Source organism: Delphinapterus leucas, chromosome 5 (assembly GCF_059928025.1).
Source record: "Delphinapterus leucas isolate spDelLeu-1000000601 "Yukka" chromosome 5, BTC_Dleu_Yukka2, whole genome shotgun sequence".
NCBI lineage: Eukaryota > Metazoa > Chordata > Mammalia > Artiodactyla > Monodontidae > Delphinapterus > Delphinapterus leucas.
In genome coordinates this window covers 109,787,442-109,799,759 of record NC_143133.1, presented here as the reverse complement: position 1 = coordinate 109,799,759, position 12,318 = coordinate 109,787,442, and the positions used below count along the sequence as shown (strand labels likewise).

Sequence of the window (12,318 nt, the reverse complement as noted above, 5' to 3'; positions counted from 1 at the left end):
TTCTAGAGATAAGACCCTGTCCTGCCCTAAAGACATCGAACAGGGGAGCTAAAAGTCCAGTTGGCATCTCTCAATATTTCCTCTACTGTGCAACTCCCAAAGGTGGGTGCCAGAGTCAGCTATGGCGGTTCGTTATGGGAATCAATCTTGGTGGTTCAGTCCACAGTGGAAAAGTCCCTCAAGGAAATGTCAACAGGCCTTCTACCCCCTCACCCCTGATGCCGACATCCTTTGAAACTTTGAGAACTGCTAGTCTAGAAGGATCTTACAACCTCAAAGGGCAGTTCTATGGGCAAAATAATGTAATACGGGAAAAATGAAGACCTAACAGTACAATGTTACCGAATCATTTACATGATCTCTGTGTACAGAGGTGGCCAAAGAACTTCAGCAGTTGTTCCTAAAGTCAAGGTCTAATATATATATATATATATATATATATATATATTTTTTTTTTTTTTTTTTGGGGTACACGGGCCTCTCACTGCTGTGGCCTCTCCAATTGCGGAGCACAGGCTCTGGACGCGCAGGCTCAGCGGCCGTGGCTCACGGGCCCAGCCTTCCACGGCATGTGGGATCTTCCCGGACCGGGGCACGAACCCGAGTCCACTGCATCGGCAGGCGGACTCTCAACCACTGCGCCACCAGGGAAGCCCAAGGTCTAATATTTTGATGCCACTTTACGATTTATAAAATCTGCAAAGACATTTTGCTTTCATGTAATTTTTCATAGCAACAGGTAAGGCAATACTACCATTTATTTCCATTTATAAATAAAGAAACTGACACCCAAGTAAGTTAAATAACTTGCCATAATCTTACACCAAGTGAGTGGCAGAGCTGGAAATTAAACCAAGTCTTCTGACCCTAAAGCCAGTCCACTTTCCACCACTAGGGAGAACCCAACTTAAAATATATATATGTGTATGTGTGCATGTGCGTGTGCATATAGGTTTATTCTTTTTCTTAAGACAGAAAGGTCCTGACAAACCTTCAAGGCAAATAAGCAATTCAAATTTAAAAATAAAACGATAAGCTTCCATTGTAAGGTACAGTAATACGGCTCTAAACCAACATTATTGACAAAAAAGGTATTCTGGATGAGACAGCTAAGTGTTTTTATATTAAATGTTTAAGAAGAAGAAATAAGCACATATCTACACCCCATTAGACGGGACACAGAGAACATAACATACACTTAAAACAAATGATGTGCAGTCTCCCTATGTAGTCACCACCACACTATCAGACCAAGCATTGGAGTGGGGTGCTCTAGGGCATAAAAGCCTGAAGCCAACAAGCCTGAAGCTCAGGCTGCTGTGATTTTCCCCCTGTCCTCTCTCTAGTGGTCATTTCCAGTTCGCCCTGATGTTGTTAGTTCCTTTCGATTTTAAAGGACTCCCCTACCTGCAACTGCTTAGAAGCCTCTGTGCATGTAATCCGAGGAGGAGCTTAAGGTTAAAACCGGGAAACCACCGTAGTCAATGTTCAAATACAAAAACACACATACATGTTTGTATATGTGTGTGTATGTACACACACAGGGACACACACGCAGAGACACACACTAAGGGTACCACACTGTCTTCTCAATGTTTACATCACTGCCCTCACTATTACCGAGCAGGCATAAACAATGACACATAGAGCAGGATTCTCATGAACTTAAGCATTATGGAAAATGGAAAGAAGAGATTATGAGATTTAGATTTATGAGGCCTTAGGTTGGGTCTAGGTTTGGAGTCATAAGACTTTAATATGGGTCTAAGTTTGGCCTTATGATTCCAAATAGATTAATTGGGTCTGATCCCAAATTTCTTCATCTGTAAAAGGGGAATAAAAATAACATCCATATACCATAATTTTGTGAAATTAGTGCCTCTAATTACATAAAATATTTTTAAAATAATTTCTTATTAAATCAAAAAGTTCTGATACAGAGATAGTCCTATTTCTTTCACACATACACACATGATAAAACAGTAAGCAAATACAAATTACAAAACAAAAACAAGTCATTACTCTCATGAAGTTTATATTTAAAATTTATAGCCTTGTTTCACACAGGTAGGTGCTAAAATTCTAATTCCCAAATAAATAGGAAATAAGCTATATTAATAAAAGTCTTAAAAGGCACTTGTCAAGGTTCATTATCCATTACTGATCAGCTCTTCAATGAGAGAAAAAGACGTACAGACATTTAGGCTTTTCCATATTTATATGTACCTCAGTTGCAAAAACAATTCTTTCCTTAGCTACTTCCAGAGAAACTACTTAAAAACAACAAAAACATCTAGAAAACCGTTTTTTGCAGAGAAGGGCAGATTTTATAAAGAGCCATACATGGGTTCTGATGTGAATGCTGACCCATAGGTAGGGCAACACAGAGGCACCCTCTCTAAATGTCCTTCGCTCACTGCTTTATTTTTACTTATCACCTTTGTTCACCAATTAGTGAGCCTAGGAGGGGAGCCCTTATGTTGGAAGGTATAAAGCGGCATTAGAAGATGCCAGAGGTATATCTTACCTACTTATCTTCTCCTGAGTCAATCACAGAGTTAAGGAAAGAAAGAAGAGGGTGGCGGGGAAGACAATCTTAAAAAATTAAATTGATTTCAGTACTATACATACTTGTTTCCCCCATTTTCTGGAAATCAGCCTTCTGGTAACAGGGCCCACCTTTTTCTCCGGGAAATGCTCATTCCCACAGTTGGTCTAGGTTGTTCAGGTTGGCCGACTCCAGCCAGGACCAGCCTATCAGATCACTGCTCCCCCCAGCCACGGTGATTGGTCTGGAGGGGGCCAACGTGAATCAAGTTCAGTCTATGGAGATCCAATTGGGGGCTTTTATAACAACCCCTGGGAACAGAAAACCTCTTTTCTTCTCACGAGAGAAGCCACATGAGAACAGAGCCAGAACAAAGTCAAGCGATGGAGAGAATGAGATTGAATGCGAATGACCTGGCTTAAGACCATGGCTTTCCCAAAGCCATGCCCACATGAGGACTTTCCAGTTATGTGGGCCAATGAATTTCCATTGGTGCTGAAGCCAGTTTGTGTTGAATCTTCTGTCACCTGTAACCAAGAGCTCATACCCCGAGAAAGAAATATGGAACTCCTATTACCAATTCAATGCTGGGTTTGGGGACTATTAAATAATTAATAGTGTAAATAATGTAAAATCATGTACTATCAATTAAGTAATGCAGAATCAACCTCAGAAGCACAGAAGTAACTACTTGGTCAGCGTTTTTTTATCCCAAAACTAAGGACATTTCCTTGTGGTCCTCAGCAAAACAAACATTCAAGTCATTTATGCTTAAGTCTCTGAAACACCAATTCATCTCTCAGAAAAATGTCCTGAGAAATACACCTGCAGGAATCTTAATGCTGAACTCCTTAGTGAGAATAAGTGTCAATTACACAACACTTCTCCTGATAGCAAAAAATTCTACACTTTGACCAGTCATAGTAGTCAACATTAATAAAACCATCAGGCCTAAGCCTGATGTTAATTAATTGCTTGGAAGTGAAGTTGGAGAAAGGCAGAAACAAACAAAAAGACCATTTCTCCTTAGTAAGTACAATTACTTGGACAGAAGCAAAAGCTAGACTACATGAACTTAAAGAATCTCAGTCCAATTTTTCATTTAATGTACTGGTTTGGAAACTTTCAGTAGGAACGAAGGTAGGACTCAAATGGGGACCTGGACTCTCAAGCAGCCGTTAAATGACATTATTCTGTAAGGAACACAACTTAAATTACACACACGATCCTGATGTCAATGTCTGACTTCGCCACCAACACATATATTTATACAGAAACATAGACAAGGCAGACGTGCTGTAAAAAAAAATGGTCTTTCTGATCATGCAAATTAAATTTATGGTGACACAAAATGATTTTGATAAGTCTAAGTGAAAAAAAAAAAACTGAGACAAACCAACAACCAAAACAACCAGTCTTTCTGACTGGTTGCTCTTAATCCACAATTTAGAATCTTGGCCATTAAATATTGCTCGGTGGAGAATCTCCAAGTGGTTTTTAGACAAGGCATCATTACTATTTATCACTAACAGATTACATGCAAAACTAAGGACAGATTAAATCCAAAACTAAGGACATTTTTGAATTATTTCCCAATAATGCTACCGAGTTAACCTTGCAAGTAAACTGCACACCAGGAAAGAAAATGTGTAAAAGGAACACCCACATGAACATTTACCTTCCACTGCTCTTTTGAAGAACACTTTGCAGCTGCCACAGGTCACTACACCGTAGTGACATCCTGAAGCCTCATCCCCACACACCAAACATATTTTGGAAGGTCTTGAGGATCCAGTGGAAACACTTCGTAAAGTAGAGCTGGGGAAAGAAATCAAGATTTAAATAACTACAGTGTCGTGGCACATTTGACATGCTGTACAGCTTAGCTCAATATCTGTCAATCATCTTGGTTCCATCAATGAATTCAATGTGGTCCCATCCTGAGTGACTTAGGAAATGAAGGCAAAATCCTATGAGGGGAGTAATGTATCAAGAATTCTCTACAGCAAAGCCTCTTCTCAGTACTAAGAAGTCGTAAATAATCCCATATAAATTCTTCTCTTCCTTTTCCTGTTTTTGAGAACGTTTACCAAAAAAATATTATTTGCATTCTAGGTGAACAGAGAGGAGAGAAATCTTGAGCCGCGTCATCACGGAACTATATTTGGCATCAAAGGGCTATTACAATACTTCTCAACTCTCTTCACTCGGACTCAGATTATATCTCAATTTATGCCAGATAAAAAACTCTCCCCTCTCCCAAACAATCCACAAATTACAATTAAAATAATTCTTGTCTCTTTTGCCAGCAATTTTACTCCTCCAAGCTCCTGCATTTTCTCCCATGTTACCTTACATAGGTATGTTCAAATTGCTTCATTTTGCTTACTAATTTAAAGGGGCACAGTCAATACTAAAAACAAGCCACATACGGTAACTATCTCAGGTACCTTTCATGGTAAGAAACTGAAGGGTGCAGTTTTCAGGGACAAATTTAACCTTTTAAGCAACAATCTACATGAATCCTTTTTTTTTTTTTTTTTTTTTTTTTTTTGCGGTACGCGGGCCTCTCACTGTTGTGGCCTCTCCCGTTGCGGAGCACAGGCTCCGGACGCGCAGGCTCAGCGGTCATGGCTCACGGGCCCAGCCGCTCCACGGCATGTGGGCTCTTCCCGGACCGGGGCACGAACCCGTGTCCCCTGCATCGGCAGGCGGACTCTCAACCACTACGCCACCAGGGAAGTCCTACACGAATACTTTTAAAGGAGACTCTTCTCAAGCTATATTACATATTCCCATGCCGGTTTATGGCACAATCTGAACAAAATTGTTTTAAATTCTAATAAGGTCTCATAGTCCAGTGACCGATGTGTGCCAAGCAGGCAAAGAATTCGATTTTTTTTTTTCATTCCTAGCCCACATGCACTTATTGAATGTCTACCCACACAGGTCCTGTGCAAGGTACTGAGGAAATAAATATAGACTGCTCAGCTCCTGTCCTCAAAGTTGGTGGAGACACGCAGCATTATGGTATGTGCTTAGGTGCGGGGTAATATAGCGGCACATTGTAGGCTCAGCCTTCCATACTGGGAAAGCTAGGAATATACCAGTCAGCAGCCTTCCCCAAAGGTGACAGCTGAGCTGAGTTCTGAAGCACGACTAGATGGTAGCCAGACAAAGACAGGGGCAGAGCAAAGAGAATGTGCAACGCGAGCTGGAATGTGAGAGAAATTCGAGCTGAACGTGTTCAGAAAACATTGGGTAGATTTTTTGTATGTCAGCACCATCACCTAGCTTTATGTCTCCATGTAGAACAGCAGGAACATAAAAACTCAAAGAAAACATATGAAAAGGCTAGAATGGTTATGTTACGGTGATGATTTCTGTTTTTCAAGTTAGCTAAATGTGATACTATTGCCTTCATGATTTTTTTAAAATTGATTTTATATGTTTTAACTACACTCTCACCAAAAACAGATGAAGGAACAAACTATGCAGCTGCTCAGAGCACTGCAGCATGACTGACTTTCTAGAAACATGACTTCTTAAATCAAAGGCTGAAACAATGTTCTCCAAAGTTGTTTCTCCTTCTGAGAAAAGTGCTCTTTCTTATTTTTATTAGCGTCCTTTGACTTCTTTATGGCATTCAAAATATTCCATTTCAGCCCCAGTAACTTCTTCGGCATATTGGCCAGTAAAACTCAATCCATACTCTGACTCTCTTACGCTTCACAGGAAAATACCATGATTGCATAAACAATTAGAATACAACTTAAAAACCATCATTAACATGTAAGTGCTTTCTTACAACTACAAGCATACATGGGATTTGTATTTAACATTTTTGTGAGCCTTGGTCTTGGTCCTCAAACTGAAGAGTCTCTTAACTTTGGTCTTTGGAAGTCTCCTCTTCTATCCAAATACACTTTCCTTGGCTCAGTCAATGGCAACTGCTATGGGCTGAATCGTGTCCTTCTCCCCACTTCCAATTCCAATGTTGAAGTCCTAGCCCCTAGGACATCAGAGGGTGACCTTTTTTTTAAACTGAAGTACAGCTGATTTACAATGTTGTGTTAATTTCTGTTGTACAACAAAGTGACTCAGTTTTTTATCTATGTCTATATCTATATCTACATATGCACACACACATTCTGTTTTATATTCTTTTCCATTACGGTTTATCCCAGGATATTGAATAGAGCTCCCTGTGCTCTTCAGTAGGACCCTGTTGTCCGACCATTCCATATATAATAGTTTGCATCTACTAACCCCAGACTCCCAGTCCATCCCTCCCCACCTCCACCTCCCCCTTGGCAACCACGAGTTTGTTCTCTATGTCTGCGAGTCTGTTTCTGCTTCATAGATAGGTTCATTTGTGTCATATTATAGATGCCACGTATAAGTGATATCATGTGGTATTTGTCTTTCTCTTTCTGACTTACTTCACTTAGTATCTCTAGTTGCATCCATGTTGCTGCAAATGGCATTAATTCATTCTTTTTTATGGCTGAATAGTATTCCATTCTGGATATGTACCGCATCTTCTTCATCCATTCATCTGTCAGTGGACATTTTGGTTGTTTCCACGTTTTGGCTATTGTGAATAGTACTGCTATGAACACAGGGGGTGCATCTATCTTTTTGAATTATAGTTTTGTCCAGATATGTGCCCAGGAGTAGGATTGCTGGATCATACGGTAATTTTATTTTTAGTTTTCCATCAGAGTGTAATCTTATTTGGAAATATGGTCATAGCAGGTATGATTAGTTAAGATGAGGTCATTTTGGAGAAGGGTCATCCCTAATCCAATATGATTGGGGTTCTTAGTAAAAAGAGGACATTAGGACACAGACACACACAGAGAGAATGCTGTGTGACGATGAAGAAAGTGATACTCGTACAAGTCAAGGAACGCCAAAGACGGCCAAGAAACCACCAGAAGCTAGGAGAGCGGGATGGAACAGATTCTCCCTCACAGCCTTCAGAAGGAACTAACTCAGCTGACACGTTAAACTTGGCCAAGCCTACAGAACCATGAAACAATATATTTCTGTTGCCGAAGCCACCCATTTGTGGTACTTTGTTATGCAGCCCTAGCCGACCGATACAGCAACTTGGACTCATCCCTGACTCTTCCTTCTCCCTAGTTTCATTCTCAATCTGTTCAATTCTATTTACTTTACCCTCAAAAAACATCCACATTCTGATCACTTCCCACACCTCCTCTGGGACCACTCTAGTCCAAGCCATCAACACCTCTTCCCAGGATGTGTGGAAGCCTGTTCGCTCATCTTCCTGTTTCTCCTTGCCCCCTTCCTTCTCCTGTAGCCAGAATGGTCCTTATTCATTCCTTTGCTCAAAACCATCCAAGGGCTTTCCCTCACGCTCAGAGGAAAAGCCAAAGTTAACCTATGACCACAGGGCCCCAATGTGGCCCCTGAGACTTTACTAACCTTTCTCTCTTGCTTGCTGCCCTTCAGCAACACTGGCATCCTTGCCAGACCTGAAACACACCAGGCGTGCTCCCACCTTGGGGCCTTTACACGTGCTGCCCCCTGTTCACCCAGGTATCTGTACAACCCCACACCCCCACCTCCCTTCAGGGTGTCATCCAAATGTCACTTTCTCAGTCAGGCCTTTTCTGTCCCCTCTACTGAAGACACCCCTTCTTCCAAACCCCCTTCCCCTTCTGCTTTATTTTCCTCCCTAGCGCATATCACCAGCTAACATGCTGTGTATTTTCCTTCTTTAGTCTGTTTATTGTTTGCTTCATCCACACAAGAAGGTAAACTCAACAGGGGCCTGGATTTGCTTCTGTGTTATTTGCCACTATGTCCCCAGGGCATGGCATAGTCCCTGGTACATATTAGGTTCCCAATTAACACTTGGGATAAATGAATGATCTCAGATGACTGGCCTCTTCATCAGTTTTAAACTCCTACTGCATTCCTTACATATAAGAATGTGATTGGTTTTTAACTGTCTTGAGAGTGAAAAGTATGTAGTGGAACCGAATGCAGAGAAGTCAAAGCATAGCATCAAAAAGATGCATTGTGAAATCCCAATTAAAACAGTAATTTGGCTCAATGACAAAATTAAAGCAAAGGTGGATTATTTTTCCTTCTTGTTCACTAACATCTCTCGATGACAAGGGAGCACACTTGCCTCTACATGTCTCTCGGCAGCCCTCTGCTTCTTCGGTTTCTGTAACAGTGTACCGAGCTCAGTCTCTATTTCTCAGGCTCTTTCTCATTGTCTAAATCACCAATGTAGATTTTCTTTGGCGTTCTACCTTTGGCCATCTTTTTTTCTCATTTCTACACTTTATCCCTTAATGACCATATCCACTCTCCCAGCTCAAACAGCTCTCCTGGTGAATGACTTCCCAAATCTTTATATCTAGCTCCAACCTCTCCCCAGTGTTCCAATTTCATGTGTTCACTTCCTTTACGTAACTTCCCAGCCTCTGTGGTCTACTGGCTTCTGGAAGGGTACTGCCATCTGCTAGGCACCCAGGTTCAAACATTCATTATCACGTCTAGTCAGTTACCAAGTTCTGCTTGTCCAGGCTTGACCGTCTCCCATCACTTCTCTTCACCCTGTTGGGAACCCTGGTTCAGACCCTTGTCACTTCCTCAGGGTTCTTCCCCAACCCTCCAGTTCATTCTACAGTGGCTGACAAATGACGTTTCCTGTTATACAGTTCTGATTCTAGTACTGCCCAGTTCAGAATCTTCCATCATCCCTACACAACACCACCATAAATGATAACGTTCCTGTCCCTCTTCCTTCATGCCTGCCCCCGCAGGTCCTCTCACGCTTGTGCTCGCCCCACTGCAACATCCCTGTTGAGGTGCTGTGGGTACCACCATCTGTACAGCTACCCCCGCTCCGACTCCTGGGAAAACTGTCCATCCTTCAAGGGCCCCTGATGTCCTCCCGGCAGGATGCACCTCTCTCCCTTCTCCTGATTCGCTTTCGTGAATTCCTGATTTGCTCACCCCCCTCCCCCAGCGGTCATCACTTCTGCCCTGACATTCGTGATTTGTGTGCTTATCTTAATCCTTTGGGGGCAAAGACCTTGTCCTCTGCCTCTCTGTGCCCTCTGCCGCCATTAGTGTGGCGCCGGGACTATTTACTGAATGAATGAAATCACAACCTTAATCTCATCACAGCAGAACATAAATTTCCAAAAGGCAATTTGAAAGAAGATAACTGAATGAGGCCAAGGTTATAGGTTCAATTCCTATATGGTTCATTTAGCTTTGCACAGAGGGGAAAAAACATCCGGGGAGACAGACTATCCTCAAAAGCTCAGCGAGCTGTCCCACAGGCGTCTGGCATTAGTAACAAAGAAGATAGGCCACAAAGTGTGGACGGGTCAGGAAAACTCCAGTCTCCACTGACACCCTTTCACGTGATTACCTCTGAAACTGAAAGATGGGACATGGTTGGAAGGGTATATGTCTGGTTTCAGGAAATACATTATTACATTTTATAAGCAGGGAGAGGGAGGAGAGGAAAAGGAGGAGAAGGGAGCAGACCTTGAACTCACTTCTTAGATTCTGGGTTATATCAAAACAAAGCTTATTGAGTGATTTTTGGATGTAAGAATTCACCTTTATAGTATGTATAATCCATTAACATCTTATAACATCTAAGCATCTTCATGGGATGTGAGTCCCAAACACGCAGGGGTAAAGGCAGGCACAGGAGCTCAGTAAGGAAGCCTGGTTCCGGTTCTAGCTCAGCCACTAACTGGTAAAACCTTAACAAAATCAGCTCTCCTCTTTGGGCCGTAATTCTCACCACAAGAATGTTGAACAGATCATCTCTAAGATCCTTTTCAAGATATCCCTTTAAGATAAATATGGGCACAGAAGATAAATGGAACACCCTGTCCTGATCAAGCTTTATTTGAAGTGGATTTCAAGCTCAAATTAAAGACAGCACCTTACACACAGTAAATAGCCATTGTCTGATCTAGATCAAGCATAAAAACATCTACATATAAAAACTTATTCTTTCTAGAACAGCTAATCCTATGGCACTTAAAATCTTTCTTGCATCTATATGATTGTGTCTTTGCTGATTTTGCTTAAAAATTCTGTATAAATGTATGCATTCAAATGGTATTCTACCCACTAAAAACCATTTTAACAGTGACGAGTTGGGAAAAACTACCCAAACTGGACATTTTTGGTCTTGGTAATCAAAGAAATAATATGCACAGAATTTTATTATCAACAAAGGTAGTTCACAGGGTCTTAGACAAATGTTAAAGTACTATATAAAGCAGAAATGAGTGAGCATTGTATTTCCACTTGGAAAGACAAGTGTCTCTCTTCGGGAAACACAAGGAAGGTGCAACTATTTTCAGTACCAAATAGAATAGTTCTAATGACTCAGTGAAGAGCTAAAGAGATTAATCAAAGGTTCATACTGATTTGGGTGACAATTGGGAGGGGATATCCTAACCAATCATCAAAAACACTTACTGGGCAATCTTTTTCCATGAAACGGTTGGAGGCTTAGGGAGAAGCAATAAGAAGCTGTGTGAGAAAAAGGGATTTCTACCGACTGAACTGGAAAATTCGGCTGAGAATCTATAATGCACCATGTTGTTCCAGGAATTACTATGCTATTTCCCCACCTTTATAACAATTACATAACAACACCATAGTGACTGATCCACTATTCAGTGACCAGAAATTCTTCACATGACAAGGAGTTTGTCCCATTGCTCAAGCTCACTCAACATCAATTAAGCAAACCTGTCTTTTGTGCTTTCACTTAATCAGAGATGCTTCTACCATCATCCCCAGCTGCTGAAAAGCTGAATCTTTCCACATGCAATCAATTCAAGCACTCATTCAGTGATCTAGAGCAGAGTGAGAGTCTGGAGGCCTATGCAAACAATACTTCAGGAAACATCCTTCTATCTGAACATGCTGGAGTGTTTTAAATCCTTCATTAATTAAGCTATTCATTGGAAGCCTGCTATGCCCCCCCACTTTTCTAGGCACTCAGATGAGTAAGAAAAAGTCCCTATTCTCATGGAGTTTCTACTACAGTAGGAGAGAACAACAATACAGAAGTAAGGAAATAAATTCAGACAGTGGTTAAGTGCTTTGAAGAAAATGACAGAGACCGAGATTGGCTGGGGCAGTGGATGGTTAGGATTCTTTAGAAAGGTAGCCTGGGAAGGCATCTCTGGCGAGACTGAAAGGACAAAGTAGCCAGCCATGCGAAGATGCCAACAAAGGAAAGAGGAAGTGCAAAATCCCTGAGGCAGGAATGAACATGACACGTTCCAGAGATGGAAACGAGGGCAAATGAGTAGTAGCTGAAAGGAGGCAGGAGAGATGGGAGGAGGTAGGATGTGTGGGCCAAGAGGACAGAGAGAGACTACATGGGTCTCGAGGGCTGTGGTGATGACTCAGGATGCCAGTTTAAGTGTCATCACGAGTGATGTGAATATTGAGATGTTTGAAGCAGAAGGGTAATATGATCTGCATGACATTTAAAAATCTGACTTTGGCTGTTGCCTGGAGAATGGACTACAGGAGTGGGTGATGTTGCAAGTGGGGAGACCAGCCACGTGGGCTCCAGCAATTATCCAGGCAGGAGATGACAGAGCTTGGATTTAGCTTAAAGCAGTGAAGACGGTGAGAAATGGCCTTTTTCGCTTTTTAAGTAGATAGTACCCACTGGACTTGCAGAAAAATTGTATGGTGGTGCTGTTTATATTTTCATAGTGGAATGAAGA

The 12,318-nt window shown here is 41.6% G+C and overlaps 1 protein-coding gene across 2 annotated transcripts in view; it reads right to left on the bottom strand.

The window, feature by feature from the left end:
* NR3C2 (nuclear receptor subfamily 3 group C member 2) overlaps nucleotides 1–12,318 on the bottom strand; it is a 382,407-nt gene that overhangs the window by 206,772 nt on the left and 163,317 nt on the right. For both annotated transcript variants that reach the window (XM_022599666.3, XM_089912397.1), the window contains exon 3: nucleotides 4,227–4,366. In XM_022599666.3, coding sequence (XP_022455374.1) covers nucleotides 4,227–4,366 — 140 coding nt within the window. The remainder of the gene's footprint in view (nucleotides 1–4,226; nucleotides 4,367–12,318) is intronic.